At 42.2% G+C, this 17,976-nt stretch overlaps 1 protein-coding gene across 1 annotated transcript in view; it reads right to left on the bottom strand.

Annotated features, from left to right (window-relative positions):
* grm5b (glutamate receptor, metabotropic 5b) overlaps positions 1–17,976 on the bottom strand; it is a 65,800-nt gene that overhangs the window by 11,817 nt on the left and 36,007 nt on the right. Inside the window, exons 7-17 of the mRNA XM_047339686.1 lie at positions 10,894–11,129; positions 9,996–10,117; positions 8,865–8,989; positions 8,568–8,736; positions 8,082–8,208; positions 4,438–4,555; positions 4,041–4,227; positions 3,429–3,587; positions 2,927–3,052; positions 2,105–2,287; positions 81–247 (exon numbers count right to left, since the gene is read on the bottom strand). Of these exons, the coding sequence (XP_047195642.1) occupies positions 81–247; positions 2,105–2,287; positions 2,927–3,052; positions 3,429–3,587; positions 4,041–4,227; positions 4,438–4,555; positions 8,082–8,208; positions 8,568–8,736; positions 8,865–8,989; positions 9,996–10,117; positions 10,894–11,129 (1,719 nt within the window). The remainder of the gene's footprint in view (positions 1–80; positions 248–2,104; positions 2,288–2,926; positions 3,053–3,428; positions 3,588–4,040; positions 4,228–4,437; positions 4,556–8,081; positions 8,209–8,567; positions 8,737–8,864; positions 8,990–9,995; positions 10,118–10,893; positions 11,130–17,976) is intronic.

Here is a 17,976-nt window from a genome sequence, read left to right as displayed (position 1 = left end):
TGCCTTCAGCTGTAACTGAGGAGTAACCTGGCATTAACCTGGCTAAGACGTCACTAGTGTACAAACACACACACACGTACCTGAGTGTCTCTCCAGTGGAGCCTCTGCGTTTCCACAGGTTAACCAGACTAGATGAACGGCTGGCAGCTGAGGAAGATTTGCCATCGCCCACGTGCATGCGCACCACGGTGCTGGTGGTGAAGGCACTGCGCACGTTACGCTCCGGTTTGGCCAAAATGATGTACACCTGATTGAGAAATTAAAACACAAAAGGACCAGTTAATTTAGAGCAAACATAGAGCTCTAATAAACATACAATTCTCTAAAGAGGCGGCTAATTGTTTTTATTGATTGCTTTTCTCATGCAGCTCCTCAGGATATGTAGCTATTAGCGCATAAGTGGGAGAAACCATAACACAGGATAATATTTGAAATGGGTTTTCCACTTCAATGCAGGCATTAAGTAAGATTTAATTTCAGTTTATTCATTATTTATTCACAAACTCAACTTGAACCCTCATTTGTTGTTTACTGGGAGTTCTGCCAGTGCATTACAACTCTCCATGGTCACAAGCACGACATATTTTAGTGCATTATAGTCATGTTTAAGTTTTCACACATCAGAATATATTGTGCTGTATTCTGTGTAAAAAATGACTGGAAAAAGTAATAATACAGTGAAATACAAGTGTTTGTTTCTTATGTTTTTAAGATTCAGTAGCAGTTAAATACAGGTGATAGTATTCACATGAATTAATGCTGCGTTCAACTCAGATGTCGGATATTCGGACTTTAAATGTCCGACTTCCAAGCGTTCCAATGCCCGGTGATGGCACGGCGTCAAACGTAAACGAGGATGGCTGACCGCGAGAAGTTGATGTTTATTTGGCTCATGATGAGACAATTCAACTGTGACCAGTGCAGCCTCCGTTCATACATAAACAAAGCAGAGGACGGAAAACAACGCATGAGGCAACAGACGCCATTATACATTATATTGTACGGTACTTTTATACTTGGAAACACATTCCAATACATAAGAGTGAGAGAACACTCAATCTCGTGACAGTGCAAAACAATGAAACAAGAGTCCAACAAAGGGTAGACGGGCCTTTTCATGTCAAATTGGCTGCTCCATCACGTGTCATGTAATATCCAAACCTTCATCAATAAGAGCAAAAAGGAACTAACTTCATAAAAGATTTTTTTTCAAATCGAGCAGGAGCACACATACCTGACTCGTTTAATCCACTTCATTACGTCTTCACAAAGATATATCGCTTCTGTGCTGCCCAGCTCAGTCCAGCTAGCTAACGTTAGAAGACAGCGGCTTTGTTTTATGTCGTATTTAATCTATTCCACCATCTGAGATCTACAATCACAGCAAGGGACACCGCACTGCGGCATTTTGAAAGTACCCGAGCTTGGACCCTCCAACACACACCATGACTTAACAACCAAGAAGGGCCCCAGTAACAGACAAAATACAGAATTAAACATTAACAAAAGACTCCAGACATATGAAACCCAATGCTGCCTTTTATCTGACAGGTCCATGAGTTTCGACCCTAGAGAACACGTCTCTGCTCTCATAACCTAGACAACTACCACGTACCAAAGAATGCAGCGAGTGGCTGTGTCAGCAGTGAGAGCTGAATGCTAATGTACCATCGAGTATTGATGCTGCTGCCATGGTTATTTGAAGGCTCATATAACTCATGCAGTGATGAAGAATGATGGCAACCATTTATGTTTGAGGTTAATCAAATCCACAACTAATGGACATCTAACAAGTAGAGCCTGACCAATAGGATTTTTTGGGGGCTGATGCTGATATTGATAGTAGGGAGTAAAAAACATTTTACCGATATATTGGATGATATGTGCATTAAAAAACTTGATAGTTATAGTTATAGATAATAAGTGCATTTTCATTTTTGGGTGAACTATCCCTTTATGACGTAATTATCAAAACCTTATGATGAAGAATTGTAATTGAGGCTTGATATCTCACACTCGAATTCAATTTTACTCAATCAAGAAAACATAATGTTTAATGTGACTGAAACATGTGAGGAAATATATATAAAACAACCAGCCTTACCTTGGGGACAAACATGCAGCACAGAGCCACAGTGGCACTGAGGCTGACACTGAAGCACATGGTGATAATTTTGTAGTTGGACCCAAAGTAGATGGGTACAAAGGCCAGCCAGATGATACAGGTGGTGTACATGGTGAAGGCAATGTACTTCGCCTCATTGAAATTAGCCGGGACGTTGCGGGTCTTGAGGAGAGAAAAGTGAGAGAGAAAGAAAAGAGACAAGTGAGATAAATATTCAATCATCTCTATACAGCTGCTGAAGATAAAACTGTGTTCGCTGCAAACCATTTGCCTTTGCATCACAGTTTGATACATTATGTGAAACATGGGGTCACAACCCCACACCACCAGTTATATTGGTTTGTTCTGCTGCTATGTTTGTAATCACAGAAAATGTATTTGCTTGAAGTACAGTCCATTTCAGCTGCTGTCTCTTTTTACCACTCGGCTCTCACACGCTGCAGGCCACCGAGAATTAAACATTGACTTTTTTATGTGTTTGTCGCAGTAAAAATTTCATTTACTGCTGTTGAAAGGTTGTAGAGCAGCAATACATTACCAGTGGTTTCATCATTGCTTTTCTGTCGTGTGATGATGTGCACTGTACAAATTGTAAAAAGAGACACATGTGGACATGTTCATATATTTAATAACCTATGGTTCCAACTACAGCTTTAAAGCAGCCACTCATTGTCAGTATGTCTTATCCTGTGAAGATTTAGGATTTCCATTTTTTTCAGCATATTCAATATTGTAATTCTGAACTGTAATGTTGTAATTACAGTTACAATTACAATTACTTAGAAACACTTGCGATAGTACCTTGAAGGCATAGAAGGTGCAGCTGAGGATGAGCAGGCCATTGTATCCCAGCGGCGTAACCACACCTATGTTGGTGGTGTTGCAAATGAGGTTGACCTGGCGGATGCTGGGGTAGTCATGAATCACCTGAAGAGAAACAGGAGGGAACATGGCATCACAAATTAGAGAACCCGAAAAAGGCTTTTGCTACAACAACCAGCCCAATACTTTACATCTACTGGCAAAGAAGTAAAAGTAAAGTACTGCAGCAGAACTGCAAACAGTACAACGCCTGACAATATTCTCATTAATTGACTCTCAGTGTCAAATAGTCTTAAAAACAATGTAACAGAAGAAGAACATTGATTCAAGTCTTTCTTTTGTATGCACACACACACACACACACACACACACACACACACACACACACACACACACACACACACACACACACACACACACACACACACACACACACACACACACACACACACACACACACACACACACACACACAGGATACCTCAGGTGGCTCCATGAGGAAGAGAGCCACGATGATGCCCAGCTGCAGCAGGATGAGGAGGAAGGCAATGATGAGCTGAGCGCAGGCCGACATGAAGCGAGGTTTCTTTGTGCAGATCTTTTTCTTGCTGCCCGCCAGGATCCGGGCGATGCGGTTTGTCTGTGGTCAGATAACAAACAATGTCAGGATATTTTCATAAACTATATACTGAACATACTGGACCTTATATTTGGGCCATTATTTGTGGGAAAAAATAATAAAGCCACACAGGAGTCACAATGTAGGGATATAAATGGAGGGTCATTTCTTTTGCTTAAGCTAATGTAATAAGTTAATGTAACATTGTTACAAATGCTCATTCCCAAAATCCCTTATAACAGTGTAGGATTGACCCAAACCCTGATTTCTGATGTTATGATTCCCATACCCTCTCATTCTAATTTATAAAAAGGGATTATAATCTGAAGCATCACTTCACTCTGGCCCTCTTTCTCATTCAGTCCGCACAGCCCTGCTTCCTCCCACAGATGTGTCCTTTACCCCTGAACCTCTCACAGTTGCCGAAGCCTTTATCTCACAATCACTTTGCAAAATTCTTAATCCCGTCCTCACCTTAGTGACGAGTGCAGAGTAGCTCATGGCAGGTGACAGGCCGATTCCCAGTCGTTGGAGGTAGCAGTGGATAATGTGAGGTTTAGCTATGAGGCAGAAGGTGCACAGGTAACCCAGGCAGATCCCTGCCAGTATTATGTAACACAGCTCCCGACTGGAAGATTTCACCACTGGGGTGTCCCGAAATCTAAATACAGATATGTTCATTCACTTATGTGCACAAATATGGAAAATGAAGACATATAGTGTACAGAGAAGGATTTAAACGCACAAAGGAAACACCGACTAAAATAGTAGAAATGTGCGAAGTAGGTATTAAAATGTTTATTTCTGTCCAGTGCATCATTATCTATAGTTTTCCTCAGTGTATATGTTACTGAGATTAGAGATTTGTTACCTGATGAAGACGGCAGTGACAAAGAATGTGAACATCAGACCGAGGCAGGCGAAGACCAAAGCAGCTATTGGCTCAGGGTCTCCCCACCGCAGGTACTCAACCGGGATTGGGTCACAGCCTGGAGAAAAAGGGATGGATTTCATGAAACAAAAAAATAACCAAGAGCTTCTACCTCAGCCAGGGAGGTTATGTTTTCTCTCCTCTCTGCTTCTTTTTGTTTGTCAAGGGCACATGGGACATGGACGAAGAATGAACCCATTCAGTTTTGGACAAGGAATTTTCCCACTTTCTTTTACAACGTGAGATAAAGCATTTTTTGACATTTTCACCAATTTCCCAGGGAAATCAAAATCCAGATCTAGTGGATTTCAATCTGGTTCCATTATGAGGTTAGGATTTTTTTCAGAAAACAAACGTATATTGCTGCAAACCTGTAACTACCACCACCGTGTAGCTGAGATGTGTGGGAAGGTCAGCAACTGAACAATACAGTGAAAACTTGAGGTAAGACTTCCATTCCCCAGTCAACATTTAACCCTATATTGATATCACTCTCTCCCTTTCCATTTGTTTCTCTTAGCATCAAGCTTTCACCCACAACTGCTCAGGTGAAACATCAGTGTGCAGTAAAACCGTACAGGTCAGGGGCAGTGGACCTGCACATCTTCAGGTGGGAAAGTCTCAACAGTTAACTGCCTGAAGCCTGAAGCCTCTGTCACACACACGCAAATGAAGTGGCTCAGAGTTCATCAAAGTATAACTCCGCGCGAAGCCACGCAGCGGATGTGTTTCGCCTTAAATGTTTTATTCACCTCCTCGACTGGAAGTGAACGGGAGGTGAAGGTTCGCCACTGTTATATTCGGGTATTTGTGACCGAGCCTAAAGACGTCCCCTGATCCTGACCGCGTGACGCGGTGGGTCAGCAAAGGAGTAAAACACGATTAGAAAACATGGGTAAAGTGGAATTGGTGTGTGTGATTTTTTTTGTTTCCATCAATCTGTATCAAATCCATTAATTAAACATATCCAGCCATTAATAAAATATTATACGGATTACTCCACAGGGGTCCTTCATTATCCACTGCTGCTCGATGCTGCTCACCTGCTATCTGCTGTTTTGAAACTTTTCTCCCTGTATTACCTTTTCCCTTCTGTCCACTCTCTCCTCCTCTCCCTCCATCTGTGCCTCCCCTTCATCCTCTCTGCTCATGTCATTCAACCTTGATCCCTTTCCTGTCGCTCATTTTTCTTTTCTGTAGTTCTCATCCATCACTCTCACACACACACACACACACACACACACACACACACACACACACACACACACACACACACACACACACACACACACACCTGCTTGTATAGTACTGGAAATCGCAGAGGGAGGATAATACACAACAGTCATTAAACAGACTTAAGTAATTTAATGACTTTTTCTTAACACAGTGATTAACTGTATTAAATCAGAGATCGGTTTGGTCTAGGGGCATCAACAACAGTCTAATTGCTGAAAAAGAACCATGGGGATGGTAACACACAGGAACAGAAACTAAGTCGGGAGGAAACTTTTGGTTGAGGATGCAGCTCATGTCACAGAAAAGCTCCTAATGCAGTTTGAGTTAAAGCTGAATAACTTAATATAAATCATGATTAAAAACAGCGTGAGTTCTTGTAACTCAAAACAGAATAATCAGACATAGAAGGCAGCAGCTTTCCCGTCTCACCAGGTCTCCCCTGTCTACGGGTGGGGACCATCCACCTGTGAAAAATTGCGATGGGCAGAAAAGTAAGAACCTGCAGAGAAATGAATCGTGCCCACATAAATCTAAATGTTGGGGCTGAAAATCCCAGATCAGTGTTTTTCCTCATGGGTGTTGTAAGCATCCACTACCTCTGCAAATTAAATCTTAATTAGTTCACAGAAGCTGCAGGAAACCAATGTCGTGTTTGACCCCGAGCCAAACTGGTGTGTCGGGGGGAGGGGGACGATTCTGGGGGTTTCAGTCAATATAAAGTTTTGAGGCAAACTCCTTTAAACGCTCTCAGACTCAGACTTGTGGAACTTTACTCATCAGTGGAGAGGCTCAAATCCCAGAGCTAATCCTCCCTTCTACGTTTTTCTGCTCCTCTCCCTGGTCGCTGCCTCTGCCACAGCCTCTATTCATCTCCATCTCTCCTCCTCTCCCCCTCTCTTTCAAACTCACTCTCACCATCTCTTCGTGTTTCAAAGTCAATTCTCTCTCACTGTCTTTTTTTCTTGTTGTTTTGCTCTATAGCTGTCCCCTAAACTCTCCTATTGCTTTCTATCCTTCTTCACACCCACTTTACCTCTGGTCCCTGCCAGCTGAGACCTTGCGCTATTCCCTCTGCCCCTTTATCTCTCCCCCACTTTCTCTCCTTTCTTTATGGCCTGAGGATAGATCAAAATGTCTGCCAGAGGAGCAGGGCAAGCAGTTTGTTTACACCTCATTATCACTGGTTCCATATAACCCCCCGCTGGGCGACACGCAGCATTTATTGTTGATGAAATGAGTCACGTACTCGCAAAGATGCGAACAAACACACGCAAAAAAAAGTTAGACATTGGTAACCCCCGACACTCTTTCAATCTTCTTCCTCCCCTCGTTTTTCAGTGTCATTTTCTCACTGGTTCACTCCGTGTTTTAGGCAGAGGACGCTTCTGTCTCTGGCAGAGATGCTCAATCTGAATTTCAACAGGGCTCGGTTCATGTTTTAATCATCGAGCATGCTGAGGAGATAGCAAAGCATTGTAATGAGCAGCTGAAAAGCACACAAAAACCAGCTGCTTTGGACGCAGTGGAGGGTAAATACGTTTTCATTGCAACTGAGATGCATTTGCATTGAACGCTAATCATGAGAAGGAGGATGAGGAGAGGAGAGGAGAGGAGAGGAGAGGAGAGGAGAGGAGAGGAGGAGACACAGAGGGTTCTTCTCTCTGTTTCTCTAATGTAACTGGTGCAGGACTTATTGTATCGTAGGAGTTATTGTATCATAGTAATAAAACTGCTGCAATAGCACATTGTATCAGAGAAAACACAACTATTTAATTTCACTAACACACACAGGTTTGTGTTGCTATTCCTATTATGACTTTGTATTGACTTCCATTCATTGTGGACAGTCTAATCAAAACCTTACCACTAACCTTAACCAGGACCAATTCATACCTAACCCTTACCTTAACCTACCCACAATTCACATCTTACCACTAGCATTAACCAGGAGCTCAGAAATTAAGTTATGCCTTATTAGGACCAAGCTTTGATCCCCATGAGGTCTACTGGTCCTGACAAGGTCGGTGTTAATGCAGGAAAAGGTCCTCACACACACACAAGCACGTCTCCATGACTTCAGAGGACATTACATTGGCTTACATTGATTTCCTCAGGACTTACTCTCACCTTAAAATAAACCTAACCTTAAAAAAAATGTCTTAATTCATATTTAAGGACTGTTAAATAGCAACACCGCTACCTCCCTGATATTAGAAGGTTTTATGCAGGAGCATAGTTAGTTCGTTCCATGAGCTCACTGACGTGTTTCTGTTCTTGGTGTGTTGAAATGCCTCTGAGACTTCAGGTTAAAAATAAACCCACAGACACACAGACACGCAGACACTGACCTGTGAGGTCAAAGGTGGGCCACGAGCCCAGCTCACAGGCTCGGCAGGTGTACTCATCGAACACAAACTCGTTTTCTTTGCAGGGGGTGCACGTCCAGCAGCAGCTCACCTCGCCTTTACGGATCACCTAGAAGGGGCACAGTGTGCATTGTGAATGTTTGCCTGTACCTTCCAGTACCAGTGAGCTGGATTATTTATCAGTGTCAGCTCAGTTCTACCGGCCACTGTATCCAAATGGAGCTTTTCTTTTATGCAGCTACAATGGCAGAATGGAAATTCCTTATGAACCAATGTTGGTAAGAATTAGACTGGCCTATAAGAAACTGTGCCATGTACACTTATTACCACTGCTTTCTATTTTCCAGGTCAGGGTGCTGGAATCACTATATTAAACAATACTTTTTAAATTATTACTTATTACAGAATACTAGACACTTTATTAAACAGCAGGTGAAAATAAATGATATCTGTATAAGTTGTATTTACCTTAATCTGTCCTTTGTCACAGGGTTCACTGCAGACTGACTTGATGATGGCCTCTTTGTTGGGCCAGATTTCATCATGGTCTATCTTCAAGCCGCGGTTGTCCCAACTGCCAACATTAATGTAGTCGTAGTAGTCCTTCCCCATCTTTTTAAAGTTCATTATCTCATACCTGTACAGAAAAAGAGCATGTATGAAAACATGCAACACATGTCACACAGAAACACACCACTTCAGCTTTGCAACCCAAAACGCAATAAAAAGGAGAGGATGTAATTTCTGTCCAGTTCCAGCACTCACCTGCCGGGCGAGTCTCCATTCACATCAAATAGGATTCCCTCCCCCGACACTCCGGTGAAGTTAGTTTTCATCAGGAAGTCCAGCAGTGTGGCACCATCTATAGGTCGCATGGCATCACATAGGCCCTTAAAATACATGGACAGTCGGGTCATGTAAAACTAATGTGTCCTGATCCACATGTTCAGGTTAGAATCTGTGTGTGCACACGAGTAGCTTTCAATGGTGGTCAATGGTCTTTCATGTTAAAACTGAATGCAACAGCTATAAAGTAGTTGTTAAAGTTCCTCCAGTTAACCCTTAACTGTATATTCAAAGTAGGATGATTATCGCAACACTATGGAAATCAAACCACAGTGCGTCATCCATACAAATGACATGAAGATTGAAAGGAGCAGTGAGGAAGTATTGCTTTTCTATCTATGACATTTACGCCAATGACTGTACCAGTGAACAGAACTGAACCATTATGTGCTGTCTGACTCGCAGAAAGTAACATATAGAATAAAATACAGATTAATTATTGAAATTGCTTAAATGTTCTACTATTCCATGTGAATTTCCTACTTTATATATAATTATTATGTACTGTTTTAGTCTGTACATGTTATCCTTTGGGTTCCCATCAGGAAATTGTAAATGAAATGGCAACTAGAGTGAATTCTACAATAAACCCAATCAAGTGGCCACAAATTTCACACACTCGATATAGTGGGTATCTAGATATTAGTCCCTCATAAAGATCTCTGTATAATTTATTGAGAAATTCACAACAACATTGAAAAAATCTCCCAATGTTAAAGAAAGTTAATATTTTCCCTTATCTGCCCCTTTATCAAATCTGCTCCAAAATCGAATGAGTTTTCCCCTGACTCATACGTCACCCTTACACCACGTTTCACTAAAATCACTTTATTAGTTCTTGTGTAATCCATCTAACACACAGGCAGACACACAGCGATGAAAACACAACCTCCTTGCCAGAGGTAGATATGGACCTGTGGAAACAAGTTGTACTGTAACATGGCCGCAAAAACCCGTTAGGCACCTTCTTTTTTTCCCATCGTTCCCACTCTTCACCCTCTTCATCTCTTTGAGTCATAGTGTCCCTCTATTCATTCATCCCAGCCGTACCTGATAACCTGGGCAGAGAGCCCGCTGCATATTATGCAGGCCATATGCCATTGAGTAGATGGCGTTGATGACGAACCCCATCTTGGTGTCCTGTGCGTACTGCTGCCGAAGCGACTCTCGCTCTGCAGAGGTGGGGGGGCAGGGACAGAGGACAAATGGAAAACAAATGCAGGTATATCAGTGCAACTCCTAATTTCACGTTTTCTTTCTAATATTACGAAGCAAAGTGTTTTTCTTTTCTTCCTGACATCAAAGACTGCTCTCTTCCCTTTTCTCGACGGCCACTTCACAGCTCCACATCTCATTCCTTTCTGTCCCGTTCATTTGTTTCACGTCCTATTTCATTAGAATAAGGGAGACATGACTCCCTTTGATGCAGCTCTCACGCATCGTTTTGATTAATGGAGGAGCCGAAACAGAGAGGGACAAGAAAGAGACGAATACATTGAAATAAAGGGAGAGTGCACTCGCAGCCCCAAGGGGAAATGAACAGATGAACAGGAAACTTGTGTGTGCATGGTTGTTTACTGAATGTGTTTGTGTTCAGCCAGTTTTTTTTGCATATTATGTGAGTGTATGTTATTTGCATTAATATCAATAAAAGCAGATTGACAATGTAGCCTGTGATGTGAAAACAGAAACACATGCTTTCCGTCTTCTCCGTATGATTATTGTCAACACAAAAATACAGGCGCCTGTAACTCAGTGTTCACTGCTAATGAATTTCATGTCTTTTCCCAAATATGTCTCAAGGGATTTAACAATAAACAATGATAAACGTAACTGGTATCGCTAACAATCCCTCCTCATACGGAAACTGATATTAAAGTGCTGTCACTACAGAGAATTCCTCCGGCTGCCCGTTTACTTTCATTTCTTATTTTCGGTCTGTACTCACTGCTACAGGTGCGGTTGTACTTGCTGCTCTCCTGCGGGTGGCCTTTAATCCGACAGTGAAAGCGATGCTGCCAGAACTCTGGAAACCAGGGGTTCCGGATGTTGTTCTCAGGCCGAAGTTTAAGGTAGTACTCGTCAAACCACTTCACGTCGGCCGACTGGAGCTTGATGGTAATACCACCGGCTGCCTCCCTAACAAAACCGTCCGTCACGTCGTACCTGTCTGCCCATCCATCACTGTCACAGAACACAAGGAAAGACAAGCAGAACAATTAAGTAAAGATTTCAATTTATATGTTAGGCTTGAAAAAGGGTCATACAATACAAAGACAATTTTCATCATTTCATTTTCTATGTGGTGGCGTTAGTTCTTTATTACAACAGACTTCTGCTGATTTTGCTGCACTGGCTTCTAAGGTAGAATTTGTTTGGAATGAGGATTTTCTCATTTTCAAACATCAATAATTTGGGAGAAGACTGAGATAGAAGTGTGAGGGCAACTTTTCTGTGTGTCCAACCATTGTAAATCTTAAAGAAACATGGTGTTAACTTGAGGACAATCTCGCTCAGTGTTAAGGACACATCTTTTTCCTGCAGATATCTTGTCCTGCAGAATGTCAAGAAAGTAGATCTTATTGACTATGTTGCAGTCAGAGGGCAGACGCCAGCAAAGAGGAAAGAAGAGAGGAGGGAAAGAAATACTAGATCCTTGGAGTGTGACAGATGTTCAGTAGTTGAGAACTTTTCTAACCAGTCCAAACCAGCATTCATGTCTTTGTTAGATAGTGAACATTTGTTGAAGTGAACATTTCCAGGGTGGGGGCTGTGTGTGAGAACGCAAATGTCCTTTTCCTGCCAGCCCCCCTAGTAAAATGTCCACAAAATGTCTGCGCGAGCCCATGTGAGAATGCAGAAGGAAAATGTCAAGCGTGGCAGTGGGCGTGTTGATGACGATTCTAACACATTATAGATGCAAAACTGGATGATTATAAACACCTCAAGATGAAAATAGAGGTGCCATGCACGTGGAAGTAGCAAACGAACATGTCAACTTGGAAAGAACGATATTCGAAAGTTTGACGCTCATGCCGTTGTGCCGTAAACAAAAACACTCTGCTTTCCGAAGCAGGACTCATACATGATGTCCCGCCTGCATGCTATAGGCGCAACCCTTCACCTGAATGTTTCGGAAATGTTCCTGTTGTTGTGAACACATCCGACTTGGACAGTCTCTCGCTGCTTTCTTCATATGTGAAAGGCAAATTCCAGGAAATGTCCACAACCAATTTTCCAGAGTTCATATCTGAAAATGTCTTACTACAGTTGCTTAGTGTGTACGTGTGTGCATGTCTACGTACGTGTGTGCATGCCGGTTATTTGGTGATTTAAACATTTGGGTTGTGAGGTGAAGCACAGGGCACCAATAGGGTGCAGACGTTTGGCAAAAAAAAAAATAAACATCAGAGAGGGAGAGCAGGAATAGCAAATCAGGGAGAAGCCCAGTGAAAGACAGCAAAAACAGAAGGATAAGCAGGGAGTCAGAAGACATGTGGGAGGGAGCTCTTTATTATTATGGGCACTGTCCAAAATTCTTCATATCGCTGACAAAGACGCATAAACACTACGCACAGACACACACCAACATACGCCAGTCGGGTGCTGAGATGATCTAGGTCAAATGGAGTATTTTGGCTGCAGCTCAGCAGCCGTGCCCCGTCAGACACCAGCAAGACGAATATAACTGCCTCACAATACACGCACATAAACTGTGGAGACATATCACTGTCGTTTGCATTTTTTGGAGGAGATTTGGGTTTATTGCTCCTCAAGGAGGTACAGATGGCACAGTGTGTGTGTGTGTGTGTGTGTGTGTGTGTGTGTGTGTGTGTGTGTGTGTGTGTGTGTGTGTGTGTGTGTGTGTGTGTGTGTGTGTGTTCGAGAGAAAAAGAAAGATAAAGAGGGAGGGAAAGAGAGAGAAGTGGATGTGAAAGACAAATCTCTCCTCCTTTCACAACTACTGCCAATGTGGCCTCAGGCAAAACAATGATCCTCGGTTTCTTTCGATGGAAATTTTCATTTCTTACTTTCTTCTTTCTCTCCCTCTCTCCCCCCCTTCTCTCTCAGCCTCCAGAGAACAAAACTCATTTTCTCCTACAGCAGTCCTCCTAGCCTCGGTCCGTTTGGAGTGCTTGTGTGCATATGTAAACTGCCTTCTCCGTCTGTCACCATTTGGGTGTCTGTAGCTGTCCCTCTTTTTTCTCTTTCTTTGACGTTTTTCACTCCATCCTCTACCTCTGAGCTGTAAACATAAATCACGGCTATCCATTCTATGACAGACCAGGCCTGTAAACATAAAAATAAATGTGTTGTTTGGAATCAGTTGGGGGGGGGTGATAGGGTGGTGAGCAGTGGTTCTGGCACCATAGATGACGAGATGGACGACGTGTCTCCACTTTGTCCCACTATCCAGAAACGCAGCTAAAATATCCTGACTACATATCAGCCATGTTGTGCATATGGAGCCAGAGTCAGTGCAGTAGCGAGATTTGGGAATGAAGCCGAGGTATAGAAAGGTCCTATCGATACACGAGTTTGACCAATCACGAGTCCGTCTCAGCTGTCAATCGTGAGATTGTTTTTATCGCATCAAATAACGAATTAAAACCACATCTACTGAAAAAAATTGCACTTGAACAAACGTCAATGTGATAAGAACTACCTACAATGACAGAAACCATCTTCTTTTTAAAAGATGTGTACTTTTAATTTTTAATTAGGCCCATGTCCCATCAACTAACATGGAGGAGGCAGGATTAATTAGCTATACTGCAGCCAGCCACTGGGTGGCGATCGAGACACTTAGGTTTCACTTTTGGGGTTTGCCCTGTTCACCATCGGTGTCTGCCTCCTCTATTGCATGAATGTGATTTGATTGCACAGCGCCTGTGTTTGAGTATTTGTTTTTTATGGTATATTTGATTGGCTGGTGCCTCGGCTGCGGCTTAAATCGTGGAGCTTTTCTGAACTTCTGCCACACACAGTGCAAACAGAGCAAAACAACCACAATGCAATTGTGCAACACATGACGTCACCCTGTTCAAGGTGAACAGGCAGCATTTCTGTTGATGCCTCCCAACAGGTGTGAGCATGTCCAGTTACAGAACACTCATACGTACACGTTGAGTTTGTAGAGGGCTTTAACTGTAACCCCTTCTTCTCTTTAGCATTGCATGGACAGCTACTATGGCACGTTAGCATGAAAGCCATCAATGGTGTGTGTCCCAAGCTTAAAACTGTGATTGGCTGCCAGCACGAAGCTGGAACGCCCCAACTTCAAGCTTTAAAGGACCATGTTAGCTAAATGCTTAATGCTATAGAAGTTGACACAGGCTGATGTTTTCTTTAGGACAGAAGGACATTGGATGTGCTTCAGAAGGTCAGATGTCACATGAGTAAACAAGTCAAACAAAACTTGGGTGAAACAGACACGGTTGATATCAGTGGTTCCAAACCTGTGGGTCCTGATGTCAGGATACAAAAAAAGCTCAAAGAAAAGAAAACTTCCTTCAATCTTAGATTTCTTTTGTAACAATAAAAAATTACGATGTCACTTATTATCACTCACTGATAAGATAATTTCAAATAAACAACTGTAATGCATGTCACAATCACATTGTCACCACAAATGTATTTCTCTAGTGCACTGTGGCTTAGAAGGAAAATATCAAGGTGGTTGCGGATGCTTGGATCATTATTTCAATAACAGTGTTGACTTTGGTACATTAGTTTTGGTTGGGTGATTCTCAGCACATGTTGTTCTCTGGTGTCACACAGGGGATGTTGTTCCATGCAGAGCAACGAAGTGCTAGTATCACACGGCACGGATCGATGGGCAGCTCCCCCCCCCGAGGGACGAATGTATAAGATTTGGGTTATTTCTGGGAGTATTTCCTTCTAGAGTGTGGTTAACACAATGCTGTATTGACATTAGGAGACACGGTGGGTGGAGGAGTGAGAAAGGAACAAAGTGAGGGAAGTGATTGACAGGCAGAGGCAGAGAAAACAGATTCAAGTAAACAATCCCTGATCATTAATCAGGTCGCTCTCATCCTGTCAATGGATTTTTTCTTTCTCTCTCTCTCTCCCTCGACGTTTTTCGCCCTCTGTCATTAACACCTTCAGCTTTCCCTGGACTCCTTTCATTTTGTTTTCCTCTCCTCTTCCTTCTCCCAATGCTCCGACTGTCACATTTCACTGCATCCATCTGTCATTATGTCCTTTGCTTTTGCTTTGATGCTCTTCTCATTTACTATTTCACTGATGCAACATACTTTAAATCTATACTAGGGTTGGGCATCGTTAGGGTTTTTTCCGATATCAGGGCTAAATCAATACTTTTAAAATGGTACCGGTGCACATAAGGTGCCAGAACTGAACATTTTTATTCTTTGCCAAGGCAAATTGGCAAGTTATAATTTAACATTAGTCTGAGGGCAGGGCAAGTTTTTTAATACAGAGCTCAGGCACCAAAATAAGGCACCAAAATCTGCATTGTGGTTCTGTCAGTCTATGTCTATGAGGCGTACTTGTTTTTGTCACTGTTTAAATTCTCGCTTTCTGTCTCTCACTCATCCTTCTTTTCTCTCATTGGCTTCCGCCTGTTGGGCAAGTTTCCGAGCAGGTAACACCTGCGGCTCATCAGGGGCCAAGATAGCGTGCAAACAGACACACAAACACACACTTGGATTAATCACCACTGGAGAGTAAAATTATTTCTAAAAAGTTAACGCATCTCATAAACCCCTCCTATACCTCACCGACCTGCTCCAACACCACACTCCATCCCGTCGGCTCCGCTCCTCTGATGCTAACATCCTGTCCCATCCAGGACCAAGCACCAGACCTGGTGCGACAGAGCCTTCTCCATAGCTGCCCCCTCCCTCTGGAACTCTCTCCCCAAACACATCCGAGACTGCACCAATCTCACAATGTTCAAATCACAACTCAAAACTCACCTTTTCACATTTGCTTTTAATGTGTGATGTATGTTGTGTGCTCTATGTTTTTAGTGTGTAGCTTTTTATGTTAATTTTAACATTTGTAAAGTGTCTTTGAGTACCATGAAAAGCGCTCTATAAATAAAATATATTATTATTAACTTTGTGACCTTCACCATGTTCATGTTCTCAGCAAAAATCTTGAAATCCCACAGTGTTAAACTGTCTGTGTTTAAACATCACTGAAATAAAATACATAAAGACATATATGGCTGGGGGGGGGGTGGAACTGCAGTGTTTTATCAACAAATTTATAATTGCCCCTTGTGGAAATAATATGTTTAGTAAACTCTGCATCACAATCGCAATTATATTTGCTATGTTCTCTGCTTTGCACAAATAGCACAATAAACATGATTTTAATAGTTTCCCAGTTTGCACGACACCCACACATTCTCATCTGAATCCTGCAGATCTATTTCATACCAAACTTTATTGATGTTTGTTACCAATGACTCGTCTTGATGTTTCGAAAACATGTTTAAATTTGTGTTTTAGGAGCACGCTTTTGTTGAATCCTCAAAACTTATAATTCAATGAAACAGATAAATGCAAGCGAGGATCACTTACACAGGGTAGTTTTCACCTGTACCAACCTGCAAAAGACACATCTAAGATGTCTTCCATTTTACGAGCACAAGGAGATATTTTTCTATCGCACCGTTAGGTTTGTCTTCAGCTGCACCTGCTAGGTTTCTTGGTGATTTGCCTTGAGTCACAGTAGGCGGTGAAGCACAGCAGGGGTTGAATGTTATTGTCTTCCAAACAGCAAGTTGTCAAGCCTGAACACGATATGTAAAGACTATGCACAAAGCTGTAAAACAGGTATTCTTTCAGAGTTGTACCACAACATTTTCACACTAACACCTCATTTACACAGTTTTGCTCAAATATGGATTCTGCCTCCTACTGTTCAACGCACAGAAATGCATTTCTTCCAGTGATGGATAGAGAAGCCTTTGCAGGAAGAGGAGATCATTTTCACCTCCCATTTTTGTGGAATATTCACCTGTAGCAATATCTGGACTCATATTGCTTTGAAATTGCAGGTTAAAGCACATTTTTTACATCAATTATAATATTATCAAATCAATGTTATTCCCACTCTCCCAACTCTCCCACGTCTTTAACTTTGATTTAACTTTTTTCTATTGAAATTCACAATGTGTTAAACTGGCTCGACTATCAACAACTGAATTTAATGAATTAGCCTCTAAGCTTATTGTTTTTTATCATTTATCAATGGGCAAAGTGCTGAGCTGTGTTTCTGTATCTTAAATAGAATGGACCTTCTATTCACAAAATGATCGAAAATCATGGCGAGGAAGACACTTCTTTAACAGGAGCGCCTGTAGCTGAAATGACTGGCCTTTAACACACCCACTGATATTGATATTATAAATGATTCCTCTAATTTATAGCTCCCCCCATTTTAAATCTGCACTGAAAACGTGCAACGTTCCTCTGACAAACAAAAATACCAAACGTGCACTACAGGCAACCCCTATGAAATCTATACATCTGCGCTTTGCACTCTTTGCCCCTGATTCCAAAGACTGCAGCCCACAGGGTGTGTATATGAGCTGTATGGATTTTGAACATGAAGCTCAACAAACGTACATAAAAATACACACAGATGTTTACTGATCAACACAGTGTGTAACTGTGTGGGCGATGCTGCCACAAGAGTAGGGATTTAAAAGAAGTCTTCAGGGTATTTGTTCACATGTATCATGTGTGTGTGTACGTGCATGCGTGTTCATCAATTAAGCTGATCAATCCCTCACTCTATTCTTGATCGCAATAACTGTTCTTAATGACATCTTGGTGCTCTCTCTCTCTGTCTCTTTATATACAGTCTATGGTCTCTACATGTCTCGGAGCCCAAGGCCGTTGCCATGGTTTCCAGCCCACGCTCAACCTGCTGTCTGTACTTTGTGTCTCATTAAAGCACAGTGGATTTTAAATGTATGCACACAGACACCCACACACACCCTCTCCCACTCTCTCTCTCTCTCTCTCACACA

The sequence above is a fragment of the Hippoglossus stenolepis genome, chromosome 4, assembly GCF_022539355.2.
Source record: "Hippoglossus stenolepis isolate QCI-W04-F060 chromosome 4, HSTE1.2, whole genome shotgun sequence".
NCBI classification, from domain to species: Eukaryota; Metazoa; Chordata; class Actinopteri; order Pleuronectiformes; family Pleuronectidae; genus Hippoglossus; species Hippoglossus stenolepis.
Note: the sequence above shows the minus strand (reverse complement) of the source record. Positions and strands in the feature narration are given on the sequence as shown.